This window comes from Agelaius tricolor, unplaced genomic scaffold, assembly GCF_023055355.1.
Source record: "Agelaius tricolor isolate 1412-34295 unplaced genomic scaffold, bAgeTri1.0.p SCAF_8, whole genome shotgun sequence".
Classification (NCBI taxonomy): Eukaryota; Metazoa; Chordata; class Aves; order Passeriformes; family Icteridae; genus Agelaius; species Agelaius tricolor.
In genome coordinates, this window is record NW_027269268.1 from 45,727,907 (window position 1) to 45,755,271 (window position 27,365).

At 37.3% G+C, this 27,365-nt stretch overlaps 1 protein-coding gene across 2 annotated transcripts in view; it reads left to right on the plus strand.

Moving 5' to 3' along the window:
* SEL1L3 (SEL1L family member 3) overlaps window positions 1-27,365 on the plus strand; it is a 33,625-nt gene extending 6,260 nt beyond the window's left edge. Inside the window, exons 3-24 of one of the 2 annotated variants that reach the window (XM_071432594.1) lie at window positions 135-261; window positions 3,041-3,162; window positions 4,492-4,607; window positions 5,356-5,411; window positions 6,412-6,544; window positions 7,176-7,308; window positions 8,009-8,155; window positions 8,582-8,787; window positions 10,340-10,519; window positions 11,623-11,742; window positions 12,346-12,486; window positions 13,565-13,627; window positions 15,056-15,232; window positions 16,766-16,893; window positions 17,559-17,642; window positions 19,903-19,993; window positions 20,105-20,189; window positions 21,857-21,966; window positions 23,240-23,367; window positions 25,075-25,177; window positions 25,272-25,344; window positions 26,135-27,365. In XM_071432594.1, the coding sequence (XP_071288695.1) occupies window positions 135-261; window positions 3,041-3,162; window positions 4,492-4,607; window positions 5,356-5,411; window positions 6,412-6,544; window positions 7,176-7,308; window positions 8,009-8,155; window positions 8,582-8,787; window positions 10,340-10,519; window positions 11,623-11,742; window positions 12,346-12,486; window positions 13,565-13,627; window positions 15,056-15,232; window positions 16,766-16,893; window positions 17,559-17,642; window positions 19,903-19,993; window positions 20,105-20,189; window positions 21,857-21,966; window positions 23,240-23,367; window positions 25,075-25,177; window positions 25,272-25,344; window positions 26,135-26,244 (2,633 nt within the window). In that variant the 3' untranslated portion in view covers window positions 26,245-27,365. The remainder of the gene's footprint in view (window positions 1-134; window positions 262-3,040; window positions 3,163-4,491; window positions 4,608-5,355; window positions 5,412-6,411; window positions 6,545-7,175; window positions 7,309-8,008; window positions 8,156-8,581; window positions 8,788-10,339; window positions 10,520-11,622; window positions 11,743-12,345; window positions 12,487-13,564; window positions 13,628-15,055; window positions 15,233-16,765; window positions 16,894-17,558; window positions 17,643-19,902; window positions 19,994-20,104; window positions 20,190-21,856; window positions 21,967-23,239; window positions 23,368-25,074; window positions 25,178-25,271; window positions 25,345-26,134) is intronic. The other variant, XM_071432596.1, reaches the window with a different exon arrangement.

Sequence of the window (27,365 nt, forward strand, 5' to 3'; positions counted from 1 at the left end):
TCTAAGGACTTACTGAGAGTTTATGTTAACTTTGAATCTGTTGTGTGATTTAAATGTTTGACTGTAGGAATGTGAGCTAATTAATTAGTTTCTATGTTTTCTGTCTGTCAGATTAAAAAGACTGTATTTTGCAGATGGTGTCCAGGTTCTCGAATTTTTATATGCTTCCAGTGGGGAAAAAACAGGAATTGTGAAGAAATTTGAACAGTTTGAAAACAGAGAACTTGAGACAGTCAGACAACATCAGATTGATTATCCCATGTAAGTATAGGCGAGTAACTGAACGGGGCTGTATTTGGTTTTTGAAGGCTATAGAGCTTACTTAAACTCTTGGACTTTACCACAAATTAAAGGGATACTTCCTACTAATTTCAGAAAAGATGCAAAAGGAGCCTAGTTAGCAGTTCCTTCTGATTACAGTTCTGGACAGGCTTAAGCTGAAGCTCAGGAAGATACTTACAGGATGTGTTAGTGCAGTGCTGTGCCACTGAAGGTGTAACTGAATTAGGTTCAGTTAGGAGGGTGAGTTGGCTGTTACCTGCTGTCATGATCAGACTGCTGTCTCATGACTAACTAGCCTGGGGTTTTCTGCATTACAAACAGATCTGCATTTCTAACATTGTTTGCAGACCAAGACCAGAGTAGGATTTCTTGCAAGGGCAAGCAGCATGAAGCAGGCTTTATCCCTATAAATTCCCACTCTAGTTTATTTTGCACCTGACAAGCAACCTGATAGAATCCTGTGCTTAGATAAGTCTTCCAGCTTGAGCTCACTCCATTTCCTTCTACCATTGCTGTGTAATCTTTCCTATTTTGACAGGAGTACAACTCCTTAGCCCCTGCACACTATTCAGTTACAGAGGAATCACTCTTGTAAGGTCATCTTGCTCTGCTCTGGTCCCCCTTCCCAAAACTGTCACAACTCTCCAGTTATATTTTGCAACTTCAGGGGAAAAGAGATACATAAATATACCTCCCTTCCACCAGATGCTCTCACCCTGGCAACATTATTACAGAAGTAGGAAATAATTACAGGAGCTGGAACTTGCCTGCTGGTTTGTATTTGGCCTATGGCCTCAAGAAGAGTGCCAAGATGGCTTGCCAGAGGGCACAGGTTGCATGCAAATTCCTAGCTCTCAAACCATAACTGAAGCCATAAATACAGAGCAATTTTTAGCTCCTGGTCTCTTCTGGATGAGTGACAGCCTGCTGCTCTTTGCCCACCAACACAGTTGCATTCTGCTTCTGGTACGGAGGCACTTAAGCTCTGGTGTAGAGTAAATGGCATCAATTTATGCATCTTTTTATCTGCTCCACATAGTTCTTGCCTTCAAGTGATGTCTTCAGTGTGTTAAGTGTTGTGGTTGTGTGACAGCCTGGGGTAGTTCTGTTAGGAAGAGAGTTCTTCTCTTCAGTTCTTTTTCAGTTCTGTGTATGTGAGCAGTGGTTCCCCACTGTACAAAAGGTTAACAGAAGTAGAGGAATCTAACTGAGATACTTGTTTGGCTTCAGTCAGGGATTTGTAAAGAAAGAGAGCCCGAGATACATAATTTTTGTTTGAGCCTGCAGCAAGGACAAGCTGGGACTGTAAGGGACTGCTCATGTTGTTGGCATTCTGCGGCAATGGGGATATGAAATGAGTCAGCATTGTCCCAAACTCTGTCCCAAGAAATGTGTCCAGAACAAACACAGTCTCAGACTGGCAATCAAGGATTAAATGGAGACTGAGGCATTTGAATTTGCTGTATTGGCAGAGATGAAAGTTGAAAAGAGCAATATATAAGCATGAACACACGAGCAGTATTTCTAGAAGCACAGTGTTTGCCTGTAGGTCCTAGCAATCAATATACAAGTGATTGTCATTTACAAACCCTTCTAACTCACCCATGTAGCATCTCTGGAGAAAATGGTGTTGTTAGGTGTTTAAGGCATAGTTTCCATTAGGAAAAACTTAATCACCCTTGCATTTTTTTTTAGAGCAAGGAGAGCAGGTGTTAAGCTTTCAGACCTACAGTGGTTTAACTTAGGAAAAGCTACAAGGTACTCGTGTTAAGCAATTTTTTGAGAGAGAAGCAAGGCAAGCTGACCCAATCTTAAAGTATTATAAACAAATATTGGCCATTTTTATTAATTACAGAAATGCAAAAAATTACTATCTCTTTCTAAAAGTCATTTAGAAAAGTGAACTATTTCATCGGATATGATAATAATTACAGTGCTTTGCTGAATTATACACTGGAGGTACGATTTTCAAAGTCATTCAGCATTGACCTAACTGCTGTGGCAATGTTACAGAAATAAGTGTGATCAAATTTCTGTTAAGAGCACAGAAGCAGATTTAGTCTGGCTCAGAGGAACTCCTTAAAATTAGATATTGTGGTATATATTCTGCTTTTAGTGCCTCAGCCAGGTTTGAACAGAAATTTCTAAGTACATAGTGCTGTTGGTGTTTGGTTTATTACTTAGCACTGTTCCATAGTTTGCAGAGGCTCCACCTTTATTCATCCTGTGGTACTTCTGTGACAGCTATTCATACCTCTCTGTACTGTCCAGAGGATGCACTCATTTTTAACTGCTTCTCCCAAGCATATTTTCACAGTTCACTTTTAGTACAGAAGACAGAGCTTATAGTTTTTACTGGCTTCCACAGTCAAGATGCATCTGGGGGTTTGGTACTGGAATCTGTGTGGGGGAGGTTGGCTCCAGTTTGTCTTGGTTGTGTTCTCAGTGTGTTCCTTGGCGGTGTAGGATCTGGAAGTAGCTCTGACCTGGCATTCTGGAATTGATTCAGATAGCACTTCCTTACTCTCTTCTCCTGTTTGTTACCACAAAAGTCCATGGTTAGAGATCAAAGATCCAAAAGTCTTAAGTGTGGTTTTTCTGAAGATTTTTACTGTAGAGGATTTTACAGTGTTCTATTTTATTCTGAAGATTACATGTGTGACACAGGTCTGCTAAATTAAAGTGAAATGCATGCTTTTCAAATTATATAGTGAGCTTTGTCATCAGGAGTGGATTTTGTTTGTTTTTGCTCATACAGGTTCACCATTTCAATCTGGCTATACCTACTCCATCACTGTGAAAAGGATCTGTGTGGTATACTCTATTTTATTGATTCAAAAGAAATGTATGGTACTCCTGCTGTATTTCTAAATGAGGAAGGTAAGGGATATTATTAATGGCTTTCAGAAGAGGTCTAATACAGTCTTTATCGATTTGTGCCTAGGAATAACATTTATAAAAATATATTATCAGACCTGTTTTGTGAAATTGATCCCTTGCAAAAAGCTTCTTTTTAACTGTAGCATCTCAGTGGGAAAGTAGGCACTAAATTAACAGGAGAAAATGTAGTAGTTGCATAGCATCTAATCTTCACTAACTTCAGAAATGTCTGCTTTGTCAGGAGAATAGCCTGAATCTTACAGCCAGGAGCCCACTGAGATTAAACAGTCTTGCCGCAATGAACAAGCTTTCTTATTATTACTGAAGTGTTATTTTAAATTGATCTTAATTCCTATATATACAACATGAAAAATTTTGATAATTGGAAGTAGCCTCAGAAAAAGTCAAAGTCATTCAAGGTCTTGCCTACATTGCAATGTTCAAGAACCAGTCTGTTTCCCTGGTCCAGAAGAAAGTTAAGAGGTAGCACTGTCTTAGTCTTGCAACGCTTGCAGTGGGGGTCTGTTGTTGTCAGAAGAGGGCTGGGAGCTGGCTAACAGGCTCACAGAGGAAATAAGCATGCAGAGTTTTAAAAGGTACACCTGGCATTCTCATAATACATTTTTTTCCTCCTTCTTTGTGAGTTTGACAACTGGCCTCTTCCTCACTGTTATTTTTGTCATTTTCATTTTCTCTGTCATGTAGCCAATGTCAATAATTAATGTATCCATTATAAACTGGATGCTTTTCTGTGAAGAACAAAAAAAAAATTGAAGTTATCAGCTTAATATGAGATTTTCTTGGCGAGGTTTTAGGGCCAATTTTATTCCCAGTGTCAGACTTGATTATCATAGTAGCCTGTTCTGGTCTTAAAAGCTCAGACCATGAGTGTAGCTTCTGCAGGTCCAAGAAGTGGCGGGTAGAGTCATCTTGTACTTGATCGTTGCAGTCACGTGCCACCAGTTGAGTGCTGAATGGATGCTATTGTTTACTGGTCCCTTGTGCTGTTTGCTGCAAGCCACAAGTGCTTTCTGATGTTTGAGATCAACTGTGACAGCCTCCCTTAGGTTTAGTCTGTTTAGTCTGTTTAACCCTGGTTTTCAGCCTGTGGTTTCATGTGGGAGCCTGAGCATCAGCATCTGAGCTGTGTAACTGAAATGTGGAGCGCTGTCTGTGGGACTCTGAGAGCTTGGTGAGTGCCAGATTTCTGTTGTTAGTGAAGAGGATGAAGAGGACAGAATCACTGTGGACAAAGCATTAGTAAACCCGTTCTTGCTGCTGATGTTTCTATGGTGTTTATTTCCTTTTTCTTCCGTTTTTTGCTGTCAGGTTATGTGCATATTCAGATGCATCTCATGAGAGGGGATGATCTTGCAGTGAAAACTAGCTTTAGCCTTCCTCTGAAGCAGTGGTTTCGACTGGATCTCTCCTTTAAGGGTGGACAGGTATGCTTGCTACTGAATTACAAACTGACAAACTCCTTAATAGGTGAGGCTGAGAGAAACACTGTAAATTGTACGTGCTCACATAGCAAAAGAATGAAAAATCTAAAACTAGAAGTTATGAGGGGATGTTCGGCCCATCCACTTTGGAAAATCAACTTTGATTGATTGATTAATTGATTAATTGAGTTGGATTGGGTGCATCCTCAGCAAGTTTTCCAATGACACCACGCTGTGGGGTGTAGTTGAGATGCTGGAGGGAATGGATGCCATCCAGATGGACATGGACAGGCTGGAGAGGTGGGCCCATGTGAACCTTGTGATGTTCCACAAATCCAAGTGCGAGGTGTTGCACCTGGGTCAGGGGAATCCCAGGCACAAACACGGGCTGGGCAGAGAGTAGATTGAGAACGCCCTGGGGAGAAGGATTTTGGGCTGTGGATCAAGAAGAATCATTGTATCATTAAGGCTGGAAAAGACCTCAAAGATTGTTGAGTCCAACCTTTGAGCAAACAGCACCACATCAGTTAAAACCACAGTGCTGAGTGCCACATCCACTTGTTTCCTGAACACTTCAGGGATGGTGACTCCACAATTAACGCGGGCAGCCTGTTCCAGTGCTTGACAACCCTTTCAGTGAAGAAATATTTCCTAACATCCAATTTAAACCTCCCCTGGAGCAACTAGACAGTGTAATAAATGTACCCTATAACAGTTCTTTCATTGTAATTAATGTTTTGTGCTCTTTTAGATCGAAGTAAGCAGTGTTGGGAAGAATTTGAAAAGACATCATCATCAATCTTTTACGTAAGCAGCATTTTCCCCTTCATGGAGTAATATGTGTGTGTATGTTCAGATACAGAGAATGGGAGAAGGATAAAACAAGTTTATAACTGAGATTCTAATTGATTTTGAAAATGTCTGTGGTCTTTTTCTGCACTATGTTTTCAAAACCAGTTTGCTTTACTGTGCTTAGATTAAGCATGAGCTGAGTATTTCTGTTAATGCCATGAGTTAATGTGGTGCATGATCTAGTACTAGAGTCTGATAACCCTCACTAAAAACTGATTGGCAGGTCAGTGGCATTAAGATCAGTCTTCAAATGAACTCTTGGCCTTACTGAAGTCTAGTTTTACTGTTACTGTGAGAGGTAGTATTTCACCAGGGAAATTTTTACTTGCTTTGCTTAGTTAGAGAGCAAAATTTCTACCAAAAGAAATTCACTCTCTGTCCTTTATTCTATGCAACTGAATATTTTTAAAATGAATTTTTAGTTGTTTTCTTTCACTATAATTTAAGATGGACTCTTTCTTGTGCAAAGAATTTAAAAATGCCACTGTTAATAAGGGAACTATGTAACAGTGAACTGCATGGCAGACTTCAGGATTGTTCCTTCTCTGCTATGCTTTAAATCCAGAAATTGATAAGTTGCAGATGATAACTCTAGGAGACAAATAACTTAAATTTTCATATGCTGATTTTAGAAAAGTGAAAGGGAAAGGTGGAACTGAAAAAAATGAGCTTGAGTAATGATGCCTGAAATATCAAAAGATACTTACAGGTCAGAAAAATAAAACACCCCTGCTGGTTTAATATGTCTGTAGACAAGGAATTTGTTAAATTTACTCCATAATTTGTCACACTAAATTGCAGAGTCAATTTTGCGAATAAACAAATCACAAAAGAAAAAGATACTTGGAATAAGCTTAAGACCGTGAGTTGCAGAAATTCTGAGAAACACTAATTTTTCTTTCTTCTTTCACAGTACCTCTAGATAGTCAGCTTACTTCTCTTTCATGTTCTCAAGTTTTAGGGAAGATTTCTATTATGATGACACTGCTGGATACTTTGTTCTTGGGGGCAGTGGATACGTAAATGGTATTGAAGCCTTCTTTGGACCTGTGAAGTACTATCGCCTCAATGTGCTGGAAACAGAACAGGTGAGAAACAGCACTACTTGGAAATGCTGAAATATTAGCAGCCAACTATGACTATGTTTTATTTTTTCAGATGGAGTGTTCATCAAATAATTAACTATGAAGCACAATAGTGTCTGAGAACATATGTCATACATGATCATTTTCTGTTGAAATCTAGGAATATTAGTTATCATTTCAAATGCTAAAAGATAATACTTTGGGAAGTGAGTGTGTAAAGCAGCTCTTGTAGATCTATATTTAATAATATAGGTACCATCATAATAATATAATATATATTTAATATATGTAATATTTTCACTATTGCTTTGTTCCCAGAGTTTCTGATGATACAGTGTTGGATATATTTGATTAATCTGTGGTTTTGATGAAACTGATGGTAAAAGTCACATGAGTCTGGTCAGTTTTGGAAATTCATCTGTGATTTTTGGATTATGCTGACCATTTAAATAGGCAGTGATCTACTGGGGTCAGCATCAGGCTGTCTAACACACTAATAGGGTGTGCCAGATAAACTGATTGTAGTGAACAATCTGTCTCCTTTTGTTATTTGTGTACAATGCATCTTTCTAGCTGAGCATACGCAACAACAAATACTGGGGATGCCATTTATCCATCATTTGCCTTTTTACAGATTTCTAATCCTCTTCATGACAAAGACACAGTGGAACAAATTGAACTTTACTATGAGAGATGTATGGATATTCAAGAAATAGTTTATGATTACAGATATATTGTAAGGCAAGGCGAAAAAACACACAGAAGTTGTAAGTGTTGATCTATGACATGAATTTTAAACTGTCATCTTTGGAGACCTGTTTTCTTTCCTTTAACAATCTGGATATTTTTCATCAAAAGTAAAATTAAATTCAGCCATAACAAAGAAAAAATGCAATTTGAAGACTTTAGTCTCATTACTGATAGCTAAAACTGGGGTTTTGTCCCTGCAAATACTTTTGTGTCATGGAATAAAAACTTAAAACATATTGATATGTCTTCTCTAATAAGACAGGTGCCTAAAGGGACAAAAAAATATTCTCAAGCTTTCATGTGTGCTATGCTATTTCCTTTCTTCCATTTCATTTTCAAAATTACCCTAAAGGAAAATGGGTGGATTTTGCTAGAATGTTTCTGCCACAGTTGCCTAACATTCAGTAATCAACAGTTTTCTACCAAAGTGTCAACTTTGGTAAAAGGAGAATGACATAGCTTAAATATGTGCTGAAAACTAGTTTATATTTCTAATTTGAATTAGATTGAATGTGTTGTCACCAGATTATGGAAGAAGAAATCTAAATGTATTTGTAAGTGGCCTGTGTTAGCTGGGTGAGTTTTTAGCTTTGTGTTAAGGGTGTGTTCATCTTGTCCATGAATTTTGAGTTTACGAGAAAATTTTTTTTCTGTCAGAAACTTCTTTTCAAGAACAAAAAGTCAGCTTTCATGTCTTAAATATGTTGCTTTCTCTAGGTTACTATGAAAACTATTATTTGGAGCAGATTCACAAATATGGAGAAAAATCCAAATGTGATGCTTTCATGTGGGGAAAAGAGCTCAGGGAAAAGTACCACACTTTGTTCAAACTGTTACAAGAGATGGATTTCAGTAGTCCAGATGGTAATCATGTTTCTTTTTTTAAATTGTTCTTAAATAACTCAACAATATTTGTTGTGTGTTTAGTATCATTTGACTTAATTTGTTATACTTTTTTTTTCATATTAGCTAACTTAATAAAGGAGTGTTTAGTGGCTTATATAGTGCAATATGCTGCAGATGGAAGGATGTCTTACTAGGTAGAAAGAATCACAGAAATATCCTTATTTTTCTTAGTGGTTACTTTGAGATGATCTTTTGGATTTTTTTCACCCTTCATATTCAGTAATACCTTATTTCTCTAGGAATTTTGTCTGCATTGAGAATACCATTCAGCTTGAGAAATAACAGAATCTATTAGTCTGTCTGTTATTCAGTTTCTGGGGAAATTGGTTCCTAATCTGAACTCTTACAACAACTGTGTGTTCTATATTTTATTTTTGGTGTTAGAAGATGGAAGCGATACTGTTGTAGAAGTTGGCCGAAGGATATTTGAGAAGGTTGTGAAAGGTCTGTCCAGTGCCAATGGCCTCAGCAATTTGGGCTCCTCTGTCCCTCTCCTGGTGGATTCCAGTTGTTGTGGATACCATAAGGCTTCCTATTTCCTTGCAGTTATATTTGAAACAGGCCTTGGTGTGCCTGTGGATCGTATAAAGGTACCATACTTAACATGTGCTGTTATGTCTGTGAAATTAATTACCTTTAAAGACAGTTAAGAAATGGGATGATCCATTGAATTAAAAAAGGTGAAATGGCCCTCAGATCCAGGTGGTTGAAGGGATTCTCCAATAAAGCTACTGATAAATACCTTGATGGCAGTGATATCTTTGTGAAGGCCTGGTGGTGGTAATCTTTATCCTGCTCAAGGAGGACAAGGACATCAGTGATATAGTAAAGATCTAAAACTGGTAGTAAAGTGAACAGCATAGAAAGTACTGCTTTTCCTAGTTACTGGGGAGCCAGGATGAGTAAGAGCCCTTGAATCACCCACAGTGATTTGAAGACAGGTAAAAAGTCCCAGATCAGCCAAATCTAAATTGGAAAGGTTGCATAGTACAGTCAGGGAAGAAGTCTGATTTTAGAGTGTGCAAAAATGTGACACTGAGTATATTAAATGAGCAAGGGTAACCAAAGTAGAGCAGTTTTCTTTTGTAAAAGTGACTGTGCTCCAAACTGAGCAACTGCAGAGGTTGAGAACTCCTGACCTCTTAGGCAGCTTGCAAATAACTGAAATGTTTCAATGTGTTCTAGGTCAAATAAAGGGAAGGTGTTTATGTGTCAGGGGAAGAAGACAACCCTAAAATTGCCAACAGATATTTAATTGTGGTATAATAGTAAAATATAAAACACTCATAAAGAATAGTAGATCTGTCTGTTGTGGTTAGAGGACATAAAATCAGAAGAACCTCTTACTGGCCAATCAGAGACAAAGCTCACCTGCAATTCTTCAGAAACAAGAAACCTTAGACAGGAACCTTTTTTATACCCTAATTATAGAGTATACAGTGCTTATTATGGAGGCTAAGTAATTTCATCACTGGATCTGCTTCAGGTAGTGAAGGAAACAATTTAATATCCAGCATAGATGGGACACCACTGGTTTTCTTACTGTACAGTTGAAAAATAATAGTAGTGCTGAAAGTTTTTTTTGGCAAAAAAATTTTTTTGGCAAAAAATTTTTGGCATATGTGTGGTGCATAGACCAATTAACATGTATCTCAAGGGAGATTTGTGCTGAAACCTTATCAGCCACAGATTCCATCCTACTAGTTCTGTCAGATCCCTAGGGTAAGATTCTCAAATGCTGTTTGTTAGCTTCCATATGTTTCACAGAATTCACTGTGAAAACTCCAGCTGGCTTCAGTGGGACTGGTTAAATCACTGCTGAGCATAAGAAGTGTCAGAGTATAAATAACACCATAGTTAAAATGACATTGCAAAACTGCTGCACATTTAGTGATGACAGAATAAATGCAATACTTGAAAAGTATTTAGAGCCTAGTTTTTCTTTCCAATGTTTCTGTGCAAACGTAAGACACTTTGACTACTTTATGGGCTGTGTTTGCTTCTGTAACTGTGTTTACATAATATAGCTGGTATATCAGCTACCAGAATGAACATTCTGTTCCCTGGAAATTTCCTGGGAAGTGCTTAGCTTGTGAGATGTGCAGTGAATTCACTCTTGTTTATGTCTGTTGATTTTGCCAGGGACTGCTATATAGTTTGGTTGGTGCTCAGGGGAACGAGAGACTTTCTGTGATGAATCTTGGCTATAAACATTACCAAGGGATTAATAACTATCCACTTGATTTGGAGCTTTCTTACGCTTATTACAGCAATATTGCAATAAAGACATCCCTGGATCAACACAATATAAAAGGGGAACAGGTAAAAGAATTAGAAGTGTATCTGAATCTTTTTCTGTGCAAGTTCTTTTTCATATTCATGTTATGTGACCAGAAGACTTCTGTCTTGATTTACAAATATTAGCTCATCTGATTCATGTCCCTGCCTGTGGCAGGGGTGTTGGGCTAAATGGTCTTCAAAAGTCCCTTCCAGCCCAAATAATTCTATGATCCAATGATTGTCACAAAATTCCCCAAATTATATGTAGGTATCATTACTGTGTTTCTTAAGAAGGGGGAATCAAAATCAATATCAGACTCAAATCCTCAGAATTGTCCTCAAGCCTGTCTTTTATTAAAGTCCAAGCCTTAGTCTTGGCCCCTGAATCCTCACTCAGACTTTTAATTATTAATATAATTGGATGTGTTTATTAAGCAATTGATCTGCTGTTTCAATAGACAGACATCATGAAGTTCCTGCAAAAAATGAATTGTCCTCTCCATACTTTAACCTTTTCAATAATAAAATGTAATTACTTGGTTGTTAAATAATTATCTGATAAAGTTACAATAAAATAATTTCAGAATAGGCTGCTAACAGGAGGTAGCACAACTTTATTTGTAAAGAATAGTGCTAGAATCCTGGCTTATCATAAAGCATGATTATTGTACAGAAATAGAGAGATTCTAATTGCTGAAGAACTAAAAGCTGGCAGACTTACCTAGATAAGAGTGCTGTGGGTCACGTCTTCATCAAGCTTTCTGCCAGTTTTTTTTAATCTTTTGAAAGCAATTTCTATAGAAATATTAAAGCTTTGAAAGACTTAAATATACTTCTTTGTCATTTTTAAAACCAAAAGATGGTTTGAGGGTTTTTTTTCAGTTGTTAGTGTCTTGGCATATCTTTTCCAGTGTAGAATGGACTTACAGTTTTGGAACAAAGCAGTAAATGTTTTTTACAGGGGATGTAAGAATAGTTCTTAATGCACTGGCCAACACAGGAATGATGAGAATTTTAAAATCCAGAACTAATCATTTTTAGGGATAAGCAGGACATGGACAACATTTTCATTTTGGTTGCAGATGTAGAAATCCATTGTGAAATTCATGTGGAAGTTATTTTTTTTCTGTTCACCTACTCTTCAGGCATTTGTTGAAACTGTAAGACTGATGGATGATGAACTGCTAAAAGCTCAAACAAAAGAAAATGGTGATGTCTTTATGTGGTTAAAACATGAAGCAACAAGAGGAAATGCAGCTGCACAGGTATAAAGCAATAACTTTCCCCGTTCTTGGTTTTAGACACACTTAGGAATGTACATCTATAGACCATGTAGGAAAGTTGCAGAGGAGAGCAGACAGACTTTCCTCCTTCCACACAGAATTGGTTCTTTTTTCTTAGCCTGGACTACTTCTCATGTTCCTGTTCAATAATATCCATGCAAAAGCCATAACAATGATGCAAGGCAGAAGGCAAGTGTCTTCAAGTCTTGGCAACCTCCTTCTCTGATCCTTTTCCCTGGCTTTGTATGCAATTCTGCTGCTGATCTGAGACCAGTAGCAGTATAGTGTAATACTGAGCCCTTTACACGCATCAAATCTGTCACTTACCTCTGCACTTCAATCAATCCAGACTCTATGATACTGACAACTGTAAAAATAAGCCTGCTGTAGAGTTAGCATCAGTACATTCCACCATTGGAAAGCTCTCTGCATATTCCTGTTAACCAGTTGTTTTCAAACTGTTGAGGGTGTATAGTAGTTTCTTCTCATATTTGAAATGCATCTAAGCCTGCAAAAGTCTGTTCCTGCAATTCCAGTTTCAATACTAGCATTTATAGCATTACTACTTAAGTTGTTCTCTTTTAGCAACGTTTGGCTCAGATGCTGTTTTGGGGCCAACAAGGGGTGGCAAAAAATCCTGAAGCTGCAATAGAATGGTATGCAAAGGGTGCAATAGAAACAGAAGATCCAGTGTTGATATATGATTACGCCATTGTGTTGTTTAAGGTAAGTCATATTTCATGTTTTCACTTCAAAATAGTTGTCCCTTTAACATGATGTTTTAAGTTATCTGCAGTGACACATGGTAAGAGTGTATACAAGTGCTTTTACATTCACTCTGAAAATCAATCAATAGGGATGAAGCTAATGTTGATTTTTACCAAAAAGAGGCACAAAATTTTTAAAAAGAGCAAGTTAAAAACAATCTTATTTTATTGCTCTCCATATTCAGGATCAAAATACCACCCAAATTGTGGGTCCTAATTTTTCCTAATGTCTTGTCACCTCAAGAATCCAACCAGCTAGTAGGCATAGGCTTTGGTATAGAGGTGTACGTAAAAGTTTGATCCTTTCTTAGAATGCCCTTTATCAGGATTTTTTTTAGTTGGAATTAAGTTATCTCTGCATGCAGTTAGTTTTTCCCTGCTAGAAGCAGTAGACAGAAGATGCTAAACTGAAGCATGACCTCACCTGAGTCAAATAAGGTGTATCAGCTAAGTGATGTCACCCATAAGACATTCATTCAAGCACTAAAGCTTAGGTGGTGAGGAACTGCTAGGTCTTCATCTCATTCCTTAGACAGTGGAAAGTTTTTCTCTCGAAAATCCTTGCTTAAGTTCTGCTTGTGTTAATTTTTGAGCACACATAATCTGTTTTACCTGTGTCTGGAATTTTTTTATGTGGACATCATAAGCATGACATCTGTGTATTTCCTCTAGAGACACTCTAACATCTTTTCAGGAAAGCTGAGAGCTCTTACTGCCAAACTGTGCATGACCTATGGCCCTTTAAATGCTATTTATTCTTCCTTAGTTGCTCACACTTAAAGATCTGTGATATTATTTACCCATAAAAACCACTTGAATATACTGGTGAAATTGTTTCTCAGCTGAATCACTGAGATTTTGTAAAGCTGTGAAGGAAGGATGAACACAAAGCTGCTTGTTTTGTTGTAACTGTTTAAAGCTGAATGACACTTAGTAGGTAATAGCATCAATATTAAAAGGCATTTTGGATGTGCATAAGTGAATTTTTATCAGCCTGCATTTGTAAACAGTGATTGTTTCACATATCCATTTCCTAGGGTCAAGGTGTGAAAAAGAATATAAAACTTGCATTGGAATTGATGAAGAAAGCAGCAGCCAAGGTAAAATGCAATAAATATTTTACTGTAGTAGTTCTGTACTAGGTGCTAATAACTATGAACTCTGATTTATATAAAATGCCTGTTACCATAATTCTGGGTCATACTGCTTGCTTCTTCCTGTGTTATCACTATGAATGGTGAAAGCCATTGTCTGCCTAAGTTAGGAGACTAGACCACTTAAAATCAGCCAAAATTTCTGTGAAAGAAAAAAAAATTCTGTCTACTTACATCTTTTGGAACTTGATGTTAGTTAAGTGATTTACAGACTGAATATTTGATCCAGGAGTATGTTTTCGCCTCATATTTCCAAGCATAAAGGGAGAAGACCTGGATGTCCCCAAGTCTCCTGATTTATTTCTATAGTAGGGAGAAACATTGAGCACCACAGAGCAGAGGAGCCTCGCTCCATTTAATGATCTAGGACAGCCAGGTTACCCAGGCCATGATCTGGTCCTTAGAATAAAGATGAAGGAGTGCCTAGACTTGAATACATTCCTAGCTCTTAGAACCGGAATTAGTTAAATGACTGATTATGACAGTAGGACTTCACTGCTGACCACTGGCAGAAAAGATTTGTGCCAATTCTGGGATTCCTTTGAAACAAGAGAGGCTATCTGTTCTACTGCCTGTTTGGGAAAGGCTTAAATAAACTGAGAGGCTTTTATGATGTGATCAAAATACCTTTGATTCAGGATCTGAGGAGCAGCTTCCTGGAAGACTCCTAGAGACATCAATTTCCTTACTCCTCTTGAACTCAAACACTTGGGTTCTTATGCTCCAGTGCACATTTTCTATACAGAAACAACATCATAATTATTGAAAAGTTTACCAGCTCTTGCATTTTAATGTGCAAGTTAGTAACACTGCTGGCATACTTACAGCCCCATATGATCCACCAGTTTATGCAAGAAAGTGGTGACTCATTGCAACAACAATAAAAACTGTCTCAAGATTTTTCTCTTGAGCCAAGATGTAAAGATGCAACTTAGTAATAGCAAGTAGGAACATCTTAAGCTGAATAGCAAGTAGGAATATCTTATGTTGGTGAAATGCATTTTGAAGGCAGCATTACAAAGTTCTGTGTACATTGCTTTCTATTTATTTTCAAGGAAATGTTCTAGTTTAAAAGAAGTGGGTTTTTTGATTCCTAATCCTGTCAAGCAGTTTCTGGGTGTTCACAAGGACAAGTGTCCTGTTTGGCTTGGAAGAGGAGACAGGGGAAAATAGTCACAGTTTCTTGTCAACAAGTGAAAGTCATGGATGAGACTCTGTAGAATAGGATGACACGGGAGTCTTACTCCTCACTCTATATACAAGGCCATAGAGAAAAGTAGTGGGGGAAAAAAGGGTTTATAACCCCTAGTCCCACAAGTGACAAAAAAGCAAAATCAAATGTGTGACCTGAGACTGCTCTTCTCCTTCCCTAAGGGCTTGCCCCAGGCAGTGAATGGATTAGGATGGTATTACCACAATTTTAAAAGAGACTACAAAAAAGCAGCCAAGCACTGGTTAATTGCTGAAGAATTGGGAAATCCAGATGCATCATACAACCTTGGTGTCCTATATTTAGATGGGATTTACCCTGGAGTACCTGGTAGAAATCAGGTGAGTAAATATTTAATGGTACTATTTCTTACATTAGGGCCCAATTTAGAAGTTTTTGCCTCATTGTTGAGATTGCTCTGTTCACTCTAAGTTAGATTTTGATACCTTTTATCATAAAGAAGGATTTTACTGGGGATTCAGTCAGATTGCTGAGAGAGAGCAATGTTGCTCAGATATCTCAGTCAAAATTATATGCATGTGTTTGTATTCTTTTAATTTAGAAACAAAACAGGTACAGGTTTTACTTCTTGCAGTGACAGCAGCCGGGAAGAATAGTGTGTGCTCTCACATCGTGTGACCTTTCAGGTTCAGTTTTGGATTTGAAAGTTTATAGGGAAGGGATTCCACAATAACTGAAAGAAGCACAACGTTGTCCCTGAACCCATGAACAGCTATGCTACATTCACATAGCTTCTGTGAGCCTCAGAGCTGCAGTGAGAGGCCTCCAATCCAGACTTGAAAATGGAACTATTTGATACGGTCCTGGTAGACAGCAATATTTTGTTTTTCTGTGACAGAACCCATTAACATACGTGCAAAATAGATTTTCCCCTAATAGGAATGTTCTACTTTATTTATATTTCTTTTAATGAACTTTGAAGTGTATGAACAGCAGCAAAAATATAGTGAGGTAAACTGTAATAAATGTCATCAGACTTCATACTTAAAGCTAAAAAATGTTTCCAGTGTGGCCTTTGAGTTCTGAGATCTGGATATACTCCAGACAATGAGCATTTCTGCTGTCAGCAGCAGCAGTGCTCACCAACATGTGCATCTGGCAAACACATTTTCCTTCCCCAGGGACCCAAAACCACATTTCAGAGTGGACTGATTATAAGAGTACACCTAAAAGTGCCCAGATTTCTTTATTCATCAAAGCCAATGGCAAGAAGGAGTGTGTAGTCCATGCTCACTAACAAGCATATATTGATGGTTAAAAATGTCCTGAAATAAATTATTTCTGTTTGTATACTGGTTTGGTTTATTTACTGATTACTGTTCCTGAGGGTAAAATGTGGAGTCACACATTTATGTGTGGAGTAAAATGTGGAGTCACACACAGCCTTCCCACTTCTGTAGCTGTGGCCCTGCTTACTCCATCTGTGTTATCTTTTATAAACCAGTTTCAAAGATTTGAGCACTGTTGACCGCAGCCTTATTTGGCATCACAAGTTCTGTTCTCCAGGATGCCTTAATAATCTTCCTACCAGTATACTACCAGAATAACCAGTTTTACTTTGTCAGTGCATGCAAGACTTTTGTGTTAGTAAGTGTTAGTTAAACATTTAGACACTTTTCTGTTTGATGTTCCATATATTACCCAAATACATGTTTTCAAAACTTTTCTCTAGCCTAAACTATTAAAAATTTAGAAGAATTCATTTCACCTAAGTACACTAACAGTAGTTAAACTATCTTACCCTCATTAGCCAGCTACCTATTGTTATTCCTTTGATGAAAAGGGTCCTGAGGAAGAAATCTCAATAAAGATTAATAACGCAGTGTTGCTAATTCTGTCTTGTTTCTTTGCAGACAGTTGCTGCACGCTATTTCTATAAAGCTGCCCAAGGAGGACACATTGAAGGGACTTTGCGATGCTCTCTGTATTACATCACAGGAAATATGGAAGACTTCCCTAGAGATCCAGAAAAAGCTGTAATGTAAGTAAGGAAACCATTTATAAAAGGAGAATATATTTCTGATGTGATTATTTTGATTATTGGTGATTTTTGGTGATGTCAATGGCCTAAATATCTTGTACTTCACAGTGTTTACCTCCGTGGCAAAAAATTCTTCTGCAATAATATTTGATCTGCATGAGTATGTGTATTATTTAGATGACCAGTAGATTTTAAGAGATATTGAGTACTTTTACAACTTTTTTTTTTCCAGAACAACTCAGAGAGATTGTATGAACAATTCTGAAAGGTTGTACCTAACAAAGCGTCACTATTTTTTTATTTTCAAGAAATATTGGTGATGAAATATTGGTGGTAGAATTGGCACGTTGGCATTGTGTTAGATTTGCATCTAAAATAGGCAGATAATTTTGGGTAGCACCTATTAACTTACGTTTGTTTTCTTAAAAAACATTGCGGAGAAAAAACATAGGATGTCTCTAATACACTTACAGAGATTAATGGACTTCATGTTCTCAGTCAATTGTTACAGGATTGATGCAGTGACTACTGTTAAATCCTATAGTTTGTCTTAGAGAAGAAGTTAGATGGTGATTCCATATCCTTTTGTGTTCTTTGAGTCTACATGAGTTGGGATAACATTTCTGGAGCATGACCATTTATTTTTTGTTTGTTCTATTCCACAGCTGGGCAAAACACATTGCAGAGAAGAATGGCTACTTAGGTCATGTAATCAGAAAAGCTCTCAATGCTTATCTGGAGCTTTCATGGTATGTTTCTTCTGTTCTCTATATTTTCTATTTTTCACTTACTTTATAGCAAGATAAAATAATTAATAATGGGCCATCACTGCAAAGAAAAAAAAAAGCAGTAGCATTACAAAAATCAGTTGCAAAACATCCATTGACATAAAGGGAAGGAGAAGTTGACCCAAAATGTAACTCAACATTTTTGACAGAATCAAGTGAAAAACAAGGAGTTTGTAGTGTGAAATAGTTGCATCAACTGTGGTTCTCATCCCATAATATTTGTGTAATGTGCACTGGATTAACCAGAGGAACACCTTTCACTTGTACTATTCTCTGTTAAAAATCTTGTATTTTACCTTCTCTCTTCTGTATATTTTTGTGTCATGAAAGTCCAGCTGCTGGATTAGATTTGTAGGGTTTTCTGTGTATGGTTAGTATTGTCTTTTATGTAAGTATAATAGGGGGCTATAATATCCAATGAGCCAGTCAAGAGGTTTCAAAATAGTGTCCAGGTTAATCTCCACTTAGCAGCCTCTGTAGGCATAAGCATCAGATATTGTTTGCAAACATCAGACTGTCATATGTGATCAAAACAATGGCTCATTTAGTCCTGCAGCTTCCCCCTGTAAGTACTGAATTAGTGCTTCAGGCTAGGGAGATCTACAAGAAACTGTCAGTGGACTGTTCTGGAGTAACCCATTCCTAGAAGGTGTTCTTTCACTCAGTCCATCACAGACATTTCTTCTCAGACTTGAACCCACTTCTGAACACTGAAAAACTCTGTTGATGTTTTTGTAGTGTGTTCTGTTGTGCAAGCCTGTGACTCTGCCCAGCTCACTTTGCAGTCCACAAGTAGATGACAGGTAGAGCATAAAGATTCTAGAAAGGAATCAGGGCTCTACAGCTAGGAGGGAAAATCTCCTGGCGTCCTACTTGAGATGCCTGGGTGTAAATTGCATAGGTATAAATTGTTGCACTGCAATCCATCCAAGTAATGTGTTCTTCAGTCATTGTTTGCAGACACATGTTTTACATATCTGTCTGTCATGGTAGTTTGATCTTCAAAGACTGATGCAAAGGCTGTAAATGTAATTTCTTCTCTTAGTTGCCCTTGGACACTTAAGGATCAACCAATTTCCCAGCTTTCCCTTGAATTCCTTCTGTAGTCCCAGGTGTCTCTTGTACTAGATGTTTTTACAGGGCAAGTACAAGGAATAATTTGTAATCATGCAGAAATATCTGGATAACAGGAGGTTACACCTGCTAGTTCTGTAAGGGCAACTGCTTTCACAATTTGATGTGAAGTGGTTTTGGTTAAGCAGCTACTCCTGAAGTCAAATGTGTATTTGACCTTATCTTCCAGTTAGCTTCCAGTTAAACAAGCCATTGAACCCTGAAACTTGCCATGGTTTTTACCTTTGTGTTTTGCATAAAATCATTGACAGCACTACTCTTTAATAGGAAACTTCAGAAGGAAAAAGTACACCAAGTGGGGTTTTTTATTGTTTTGGGATTTTAAAACTACACACGATTTGTAAGTCTTCCTCTTAATTTTAAATGTGTGGTCTTCATGGTATAGAGTAGATGAGTGGCAGAGAATGTGAGAGATGCTCTCATCTAGTATCAGAATACTAAATTGCTATATTGCAAATGCAATATTAAGTTTTACTACTTGCTTTACATTCAGTGAGATGCATAAAGTCCTTAGAAGGACAGAGACTGTTTTTCTATTCATACATTCAAATATAAGGAGAGACAAATTCTTTTTCAAAAAGCTCTTTCTAAAAAGACAAGAAAAAAACAAGTCACATAAATGAAAGATAAAGCATACCAAAGAAATACTCAGATGAGTGTTAGACAGATACATACACAGCTAAGTTAATTATAGATTTTTTAAGTAGAGTCTTTTAAGAATGTTTTATCTGAAACATTTAAATAGAGAATTGGGCAATTCTCTATTCTTCTTCTTCTTCTTCAATCAATTCTTCTTTCCCATCAGTCTGGCACTTGGAGTAAACACACACTGGAGCCAGTAGCTTCAATGCAAGAGGAAAAGGGCAGCAAATTTTTGAGATGCAGCATGGCAGGTTACACCAAGCATTGCCTGTATATGTCGCTGTTGCATGGGTTTCCCCAGCCTCTTGCTCTGAAACTTTGTGCCAAAATTTTGCTCGTAGACAATTTTATGCATTTGTTTGGTGCTTTTGGGTTTTTTTAACTGAAAGTAAAATGCATGTTATTTTTGTAAGGGTTTTTATTAATTTATTTTATCCAACTGTAGGCATGAAGCTCTGCTGCATTACATCTTAGCAGCTGAAACTGGGATTGAAGTGTCACAGTCAAATTTAGCACACATCTGTGAAGAAAGACCAGTGAGTAAATGAATGCACAACTCATTATCCTGAAAGGACCCTTTATTAATGATAATGTGTGCCATTAGTCTCTTACCTGGGATATGAAGGAATCAATTATTTTCTTTATAGGACCTAGCAAGAAAATACCTAGCAACTGATTGTGTCTGGAGATACTACAATTTCTCAGTTTCTCAAGTCAATGCTCCATCATTTGGTATGTATAAGGAATTTTTTCTAAATTTTAAGATTACTTTTTTTTTTAAATTTCAAGGACTGCGTTTGTCACAACTTCTATGTGAGTAAGCAGGTTGAGGGAGGGAAGATAAATTCCTTCTAATCATTCATGTTTTGATAGGAATATCAGGGTAATTAAAGTGTTTTATTTCAGCACAGGTTTTTGAAAATTTCCTTTTTATTACATTAAATGGGTAAAATTTTAATAAAATAAAAAAGATAAGCCCTGAGGAAGGGCTAGATATTTAGGAGTCTGAGCAGTTGACTCAAAGTTTAAGAAAAAAAAGCAGGTGACTTTAGAAGCTCATGCTGTTTGGTTTATCAAAGGGAAAATCCAAAAGCAAATATACTTCCATATCATAATTGAGTCATGAGAAGCTAATAAAGGCCAGGGGAGTCCTTATCTAATTTATTATTAGTTTTCCTCTTAGGGTACAGAGTTTATCAACATTGGTAGAGCTTACCCTGGAGAGCTAAAGGATTCTCTAAGGTCTATTTGCAAATAAGTTACATTCCGCAGCCTTAAATTTTACTACACCTAGGGCTTCAATAGCTAAGTCATTTTGGTGTCTCTGAAAGCTGTACTGAATATTTGAAAATGTTGATCTGATTGTCTCACAGGAGCACTTCAGTCATTTGTAACAAGCATGTGGAAAAGTGGAGTGCAAAAATAATTCATGCTGTTCATTTAAATACACAGTGTGGGAATTTAAAGGTTGGAAACTGAGTACCACGTGGATATAGCCTGAAGCCAGAGGAGCTGAGGAGTTTGTAGACACTTAGCAAGGTGTAGTTTGGTTAACCCTTTGGTAGATCCACTGGTACAAGCTCACATTAGAAAAACTTCTGAAGGTCAGACTCATAGGATGGAGCTGTCATTCCATTTCAGCCCGCTGTAAAAACATGTGGGATTTTCTTGTGTAGATACACAAGCCTAAGCCTAGAAGAGTTTCAAATGATTGGAGGAAAGCTTAGGTCAGGTAAGTGTAGACACAGTCATAGGAGTTTTTAAATTCAGTAGCACAGATCATCATGCTTGCTCCTGTCTGGGTCATTGCCCTCTCTTTTGATGCATTTCATTATGGTGCAATGTACAGAAAGATGTTTGTAAAATGTTTGCTAGGCATTGCTCCCTTCTAGACCAGGAGAATTGTATCCTTACTGTTGTCCTGGGTTGATTAGGATTTGAAATTAATGAAATTGTCAGCAGCAACATTCTCTAACTTTTGGGAAAGGCTCAGCCACCATAGTGTCAGGTACAGAGCAAACACATAGATGACATGGCTTTACGTTTCATCAGTTTAAGAGGGCTAATCTGGCTAAATAAGGCTTCAGGTTGTCCAAAGACAGATTCAGCAAGTGAAGAAGGAATGAAATATAAAGCCTCTCAAGCCTCAGATTTTGTAAAAGTAATGTCATTCATTAAATTCATTAAAAAGAAACAATGAGAGATTTCATCAAGAATAATTATTTTCAGTGGGAGGCTGATACAAAGTAGCCACAGAGACAACCAGAGAGAAAGAGTATATTTGTCTGTTAATATTGTGCTTTAAACAGAATTACTGAAAATTTCTCCATCACATTAATAGTTGGGTAATTCTATTGCTGCAAATAGTCTAAATGATCTTCTGCTGATTTCTTCCACAGCTTATTTGAAGATGGGAGATTTCTACTACTATGGCTACCAGAACCAGTCTAGAGACCTGGAGCTGTCCATGAGGATGTATGCCCAGGCTGCCTTGGAGGGGGATTCCCAGGTGGGTCTGCACTCATGGCAAAACACCAGAGTGTGGAACAATCAGAGAATTGAGCTGGGACTGGTTCTTCTGCTTGGCCTCATCTGCACAAAAGAAACCTGCTAGAATCAGTTACAATTATTTCAAAACACCTTGTGAGTCAGTAGTTGCTGTTTCATAAGAGAAGATAAACTTAGCATAGATTAATGGCCTTAGAATTAGGCTGCTTTGTAAGCTAAAGGTCAATGGCCTAATTTGGTGCTACCTTACCTTGATGCAGTTGACTTAGTTGTGACCTCAGTATTTTTGCTATTTCAAGAAGAAGAATTAATAGACTGCTGGGTTGTATTCCAGTCCTACCCTCTGCCATTTTATGATAAAAAAAGAAGACTAGCCCATTTCCATTGGTATATTATGCCAAGTGAATCCCAGGGTGAATTTTGTTCACTAATGAAGGTTTCATCTTAAAATGCTTTATAATTGAAGTATACATACACCATGTCACATGACCAAAGATATGCAGTGTTTCACCACTGAGTTTCTTGTTCTCAGGCCCTCCTGAAGTGTCCTGGGTACAATATTCTGTTCTCCCTGTCCCTATGGCAATATCTTCAGATGGTCTCTTGTATGTGAACTGCAAAGGTAGCATGGGTGGGTTTTGTTTTGAGGTTATTGGGACAAAACATCACTGCTAAACTAGCAAAAGAAAGAAGAGATGCATAAATAGTTACTTTAAAGTATGAAAGTCAAAGTGATGGGGAATCCTGTAAAATGTCTCATGTGTGTTCATCTTCATGACTCTGAAGAGACACAGGGTTGCCTAAGACTTGTCCAAATAAGCAAAACCATAAGATAAAGGACTTAAATTGTCTGAGGAAATTTCTGCTCTCAATTTCACTATTCAGATTCTGTTGATCTGTGGAGCTATGTGAAGGGGAATTGAACAGTAACAGAATAGAAATCCATTTCTGCTTTCACTCTGTATTTCCCTAGGAGAAAAAATTACAGTTTCATATGGTGACTGGACTTAAAGAGCAATTCAAAATAAGAAAGAAACCATCTGGAAAAAGATAGGAGCTAAGAAAAGAATGTCACAACATCTGAATGCTTCTTTGGCATTTTCAGTACTTACCTGAGTGTATGGTTAGGAGAAAAGGCTCTCATAATTATTCAATGAATATCACATTATACTAAACAAATTTAGGGAAGACAGTTATAATTATTTAGATACTTGGTGCTTAAATACAGATATGAAAATTTAATGTTTCAAAGGTGTGCATTTTTTTCCTGTTAGGGTTTCTTCAATTTGGCTCTTGTCATGGAAGAGGGCAACTCCATACCATCCTACATTCTGGATCACTTGGAAATTGATCAAGCATTGCATTCTAGTAATACATCACTTCTTCAGGAGCTGTATTACAGGTGAGTCTGTTTTGCATTAATCAGCATCTTCTGGTTTTCCACGTGAGTAACATTTACTCTGGAGGACAGCACCTCCTGTAATTATTAACTTTGTTCACTTTTGTGATTTAAGGCAGGATACGGTCAACATACTTGAAATTCTTAAATTCCCTAATTATATTTCAGTTTTTGTCTGATTATATGTGGTTACCTGAAATAGCAGGGACTGGATTCAATAATCCAGGAGGTCTTTTCCAGTTCAATATATTTCATTTCCTAAGTTAGGCACTGGTGATTTGTATGCAGTCCAAACCAATAGTTCAATTCTAAATGTAGCATAATTTAATACATAACTTGAAAATGTGTAACTGGGATAATAAAAATCCTCCCTATTGATTCTGCAAATATGTCCAGGCTGGCACAGATGTTGTGGCACAGAATGTTAGATATCTGAGAATGTTACAGGTCTGCTGCCTGAATGACCTGTGCCAGCACTGTTCATGGACAAACCACCTAGTGTCCTCTGGTTCCAGTACAGAACTTGAGTTTCCTTTACCCAGGTAAAGCCACAGGTGTTGGAAGGCACAGTGGGAATGTGAAGTTTACACAATATTTGGTGAATTTGTGGAATTGCCTTTCAAATATTTGAAGAAGCAGGAGCTAATGGTCAATACATGAGGCTGTGAAGGATGAGTGTGTGGTTTATCATCTGTTTTGCTACTCAATGAACCCAGAAGGGTGGAGATGACACCAACGTTGAAACCTCATTTGTCTCTTCACCAACAATCTGCTGAAATTGTTCTTCACTGCAGTTAGACTGAACTTGTACCCTAAATTGCTTCCAATGAACATGAAACTGCTAGTCAGATACATAGGGGTTGTAGACCATCTGGGATTGTAAGCTGGAGTCTGAATTCTGCCTTCACTTGGGCTGAATCCACCTGCTTTGCTATGAGAGTAATTCCAGAGTTGACAGCAGCACTGAAGGGTTTTCCCATCATACAATTTTGTCCAAAAGGGCACATACTTTTCTATACTTATATATATATATATACACATAGTCTATGTATAACTAAATTATGTGTATATTTATAACAAAATTTATGCAGAAAAGGTATATATCTATATATATGCATCATCACTCCCTCCCTTAGCTTTGTAGAAAAGAATCAGTTGAAGCTTAAAATAGATGCCTGTGATTTAGCTGTCTAAAGTCCCCTGGTTGGTGAAGTCCTATTTGATAGAATAAGAAAGCCGCTCAGCTCACCCCACAGGAGGTGGGTACTTTGTGCTAGTCACCTAAAACTCTCTTCAAGCTCTGACTTCATTCTATTAGACAGCATTGTCTCTCAAGGAGTTTTGGCACCAGTATTCTGTGTAGGCAACTAAATTTTGTATATGTATTTTTAAATCAAGTCCTTCTGCTGTTGATTCACATTAGTCAGAGCTGGTCTGTGACTGCTTTGAAAGTGTAGCCTGGATGCTTAGACCCATCGTTGACTAGTAAGAAAATAAAAAGACACACATCTAGGGTAAGGTATTCTGTGCTTATAAGTTTAAGCTGGTGTCTTTCTGAATTTTTACTTCACCATCTGTGAGAAAGTGATGATGATACTCATTTGTTTTTCTGAATTACTGGTTCTGCAAACCCATTTGAGAGCCCCAGATGATTGATGCCACAAAATTGTGGAGGAGGACTAATTAGTTGTTTTTATCTTCTTGCTGTAGGTGCTGGAATAATAGTAACCAAGAATCAATTAGCCCATGTTCATTAGCATTGCTTTATTTTTACATGAGAGTTCTCTGGAACAATGTTTTACACTCTACTCTGGTATGTATTGCTCTTTTATTACATGGACAGTTTGTTTGGAACTCTAGCTTGGCTTTGCACTGCTCTAACTATATTTTTAAAATTATTGTCACAGATCTACTTCATGGGAACCTTTCTTTTATCGATTCTTGTTGCATTTGCAGTGCAGTCTTTTCAGTCTTTATCTGGTAAGTATGTGTCATAGTAAAATTGAAGAAAGAGGAGTGATCTTTTTAGGTCAGTAAAACCTTCAAAAATGAAAGCAGAAGTCTAGATTTGATAGAAGTACCTCTGAGCAGTAGCTACTTTAACACATAAGTAATTTTTTTGATCATTAAAAAGGAGTAGATGAAGCAAAGCATAACTTTAAACCTGCTGGTTTCTGAAGAACTTCTCTTGCTAAAGGAGATTCTTAATAAAAACCCTAACTGCATGTGATTATTCCCCATCTCTCCACAGTAATGATATGACACTGATTCCCTATATTGTAGTCTCTGCAATATGTAGTCAAAGTGTGTTTCCTGTATCATAGGATTGGATTTCTTCAGATGCAAGGTGGGAGAAAAAGTGAGGTTCCAAGAGCTGGTACATTTGAGAAACTTAGTAAGAGTCAGTTCCGACTCTTGACACCAGTAACAGAATCAGCAAATGCATTCAGACAGGAGTTACAGAACCTGTTGTAATAATTGTGAAATCCTGCTTTCTTTTCTTACTAGCTATTAATTTATGTAACTTGGGAATCATGCAACAAATTTATAAAGTATATAGTTAGAGATATTCTTCTTTCAGTATTTCCAAACCTTTGAATATTATCTTTATATGTAATTTTACATCCACATAATAATTAAATATTGATTAGTAGACTTCCCAGACACAGTGGAGTTTTCTTAAATAATTTCTTTTGGCATTCTTCTGAAGCTTTTAATTCTCCTGGAAGAAGATCAGAACCATTGTCACATGATGTCCCTTCTTCCTTAGGGAATGACAGTGAGGATGCTACCAGAGCAGTACAGCAAGATGAACCTACTGTTTCAAATGATTTATCACAGCAGGAGTCAAACCCTCAGAGTCCTCTAGTCACCAGCTGAAGTGCAGTTTTCTTAAGGTTGGCATCCACTGGGAAGACAGGATAAGAACAACTACGAATCTAAGAACTGGCAACCAAGCCTGTACATGGCATTAATAATGCAGTCCAACAGCTGACGTTGTAGGGAAGTTCACTGATCTGACTTCTCCACTACAGAGGAAAACCATCCCTATAATTTATTTAAATCCAAAGAGATGATGCAGATTATCTCACTATACCCAACACATGATCATACTGTATGTCATGGAAGGACCTGAAGGAAACCTGCAAAGTCTGTACCTAATTGAAAAATAAGCAAACATTCCACAGGTTTTAATGAGGTTTTACTTACACATCTAATCTCTTATTAAATTGCTTTTACTGTATTGAGCTTATTTATTGGTGAAATTTGCAGTTTTCCAAGTCTGAATCACTGAAATTACATAAAAGCGAAACCCAGTCACCAATACTTTCCAAGTTCCATGGAAACCTGCCAGGACTTCAGTACATGCAATGGTAAAAATGAGTTTTTTTGGTATTTTATATTCCATGCTGATTTTTCAATGTGGAAAGTATTTTGTTTTGAAAGAAAACACACCAGGAATATTTGCAATATGGTCATAACATATTGGTTATGATCACTAAGTTTTAGTCAAAGTTTTACAAGCATCCACATTTCCTGGTGGACACAACAAAATATTTCTCTTCCTGCCAAGAGCCACTGATTAGAGAAAGTAGCTCCCCAATGAATAAATAAAAGAATATTTAAGTGTGATCAGATAACACAAAGTGAACAAAAAAATTATTTTTGTATTCTTCTGTAGATAACACTGGCAAGGATTTATTTCATGTTCTATAATGACTCTAAAAGACACATATTTAAGTGACAGTGTATTTGATAAATGTTGGATGGGACATACAGATAACACATACAGAGTGCAAATACCTTCTGTCTGATTTAAAGCTGTCTGTAAAGCAGCTGTAGGAAGGGTCTAACCTTTACAGCAGGTGTGCAGTCACCTCTGCAAAATAATGTAGATCTCAGACTATAAATTGCATCAATCTATGCATTATTGAGGGTTAAATCCACTTGCCTTGCACTACATTATTTACTCTTGTAAATAAAAATATTTTTTTAATTCA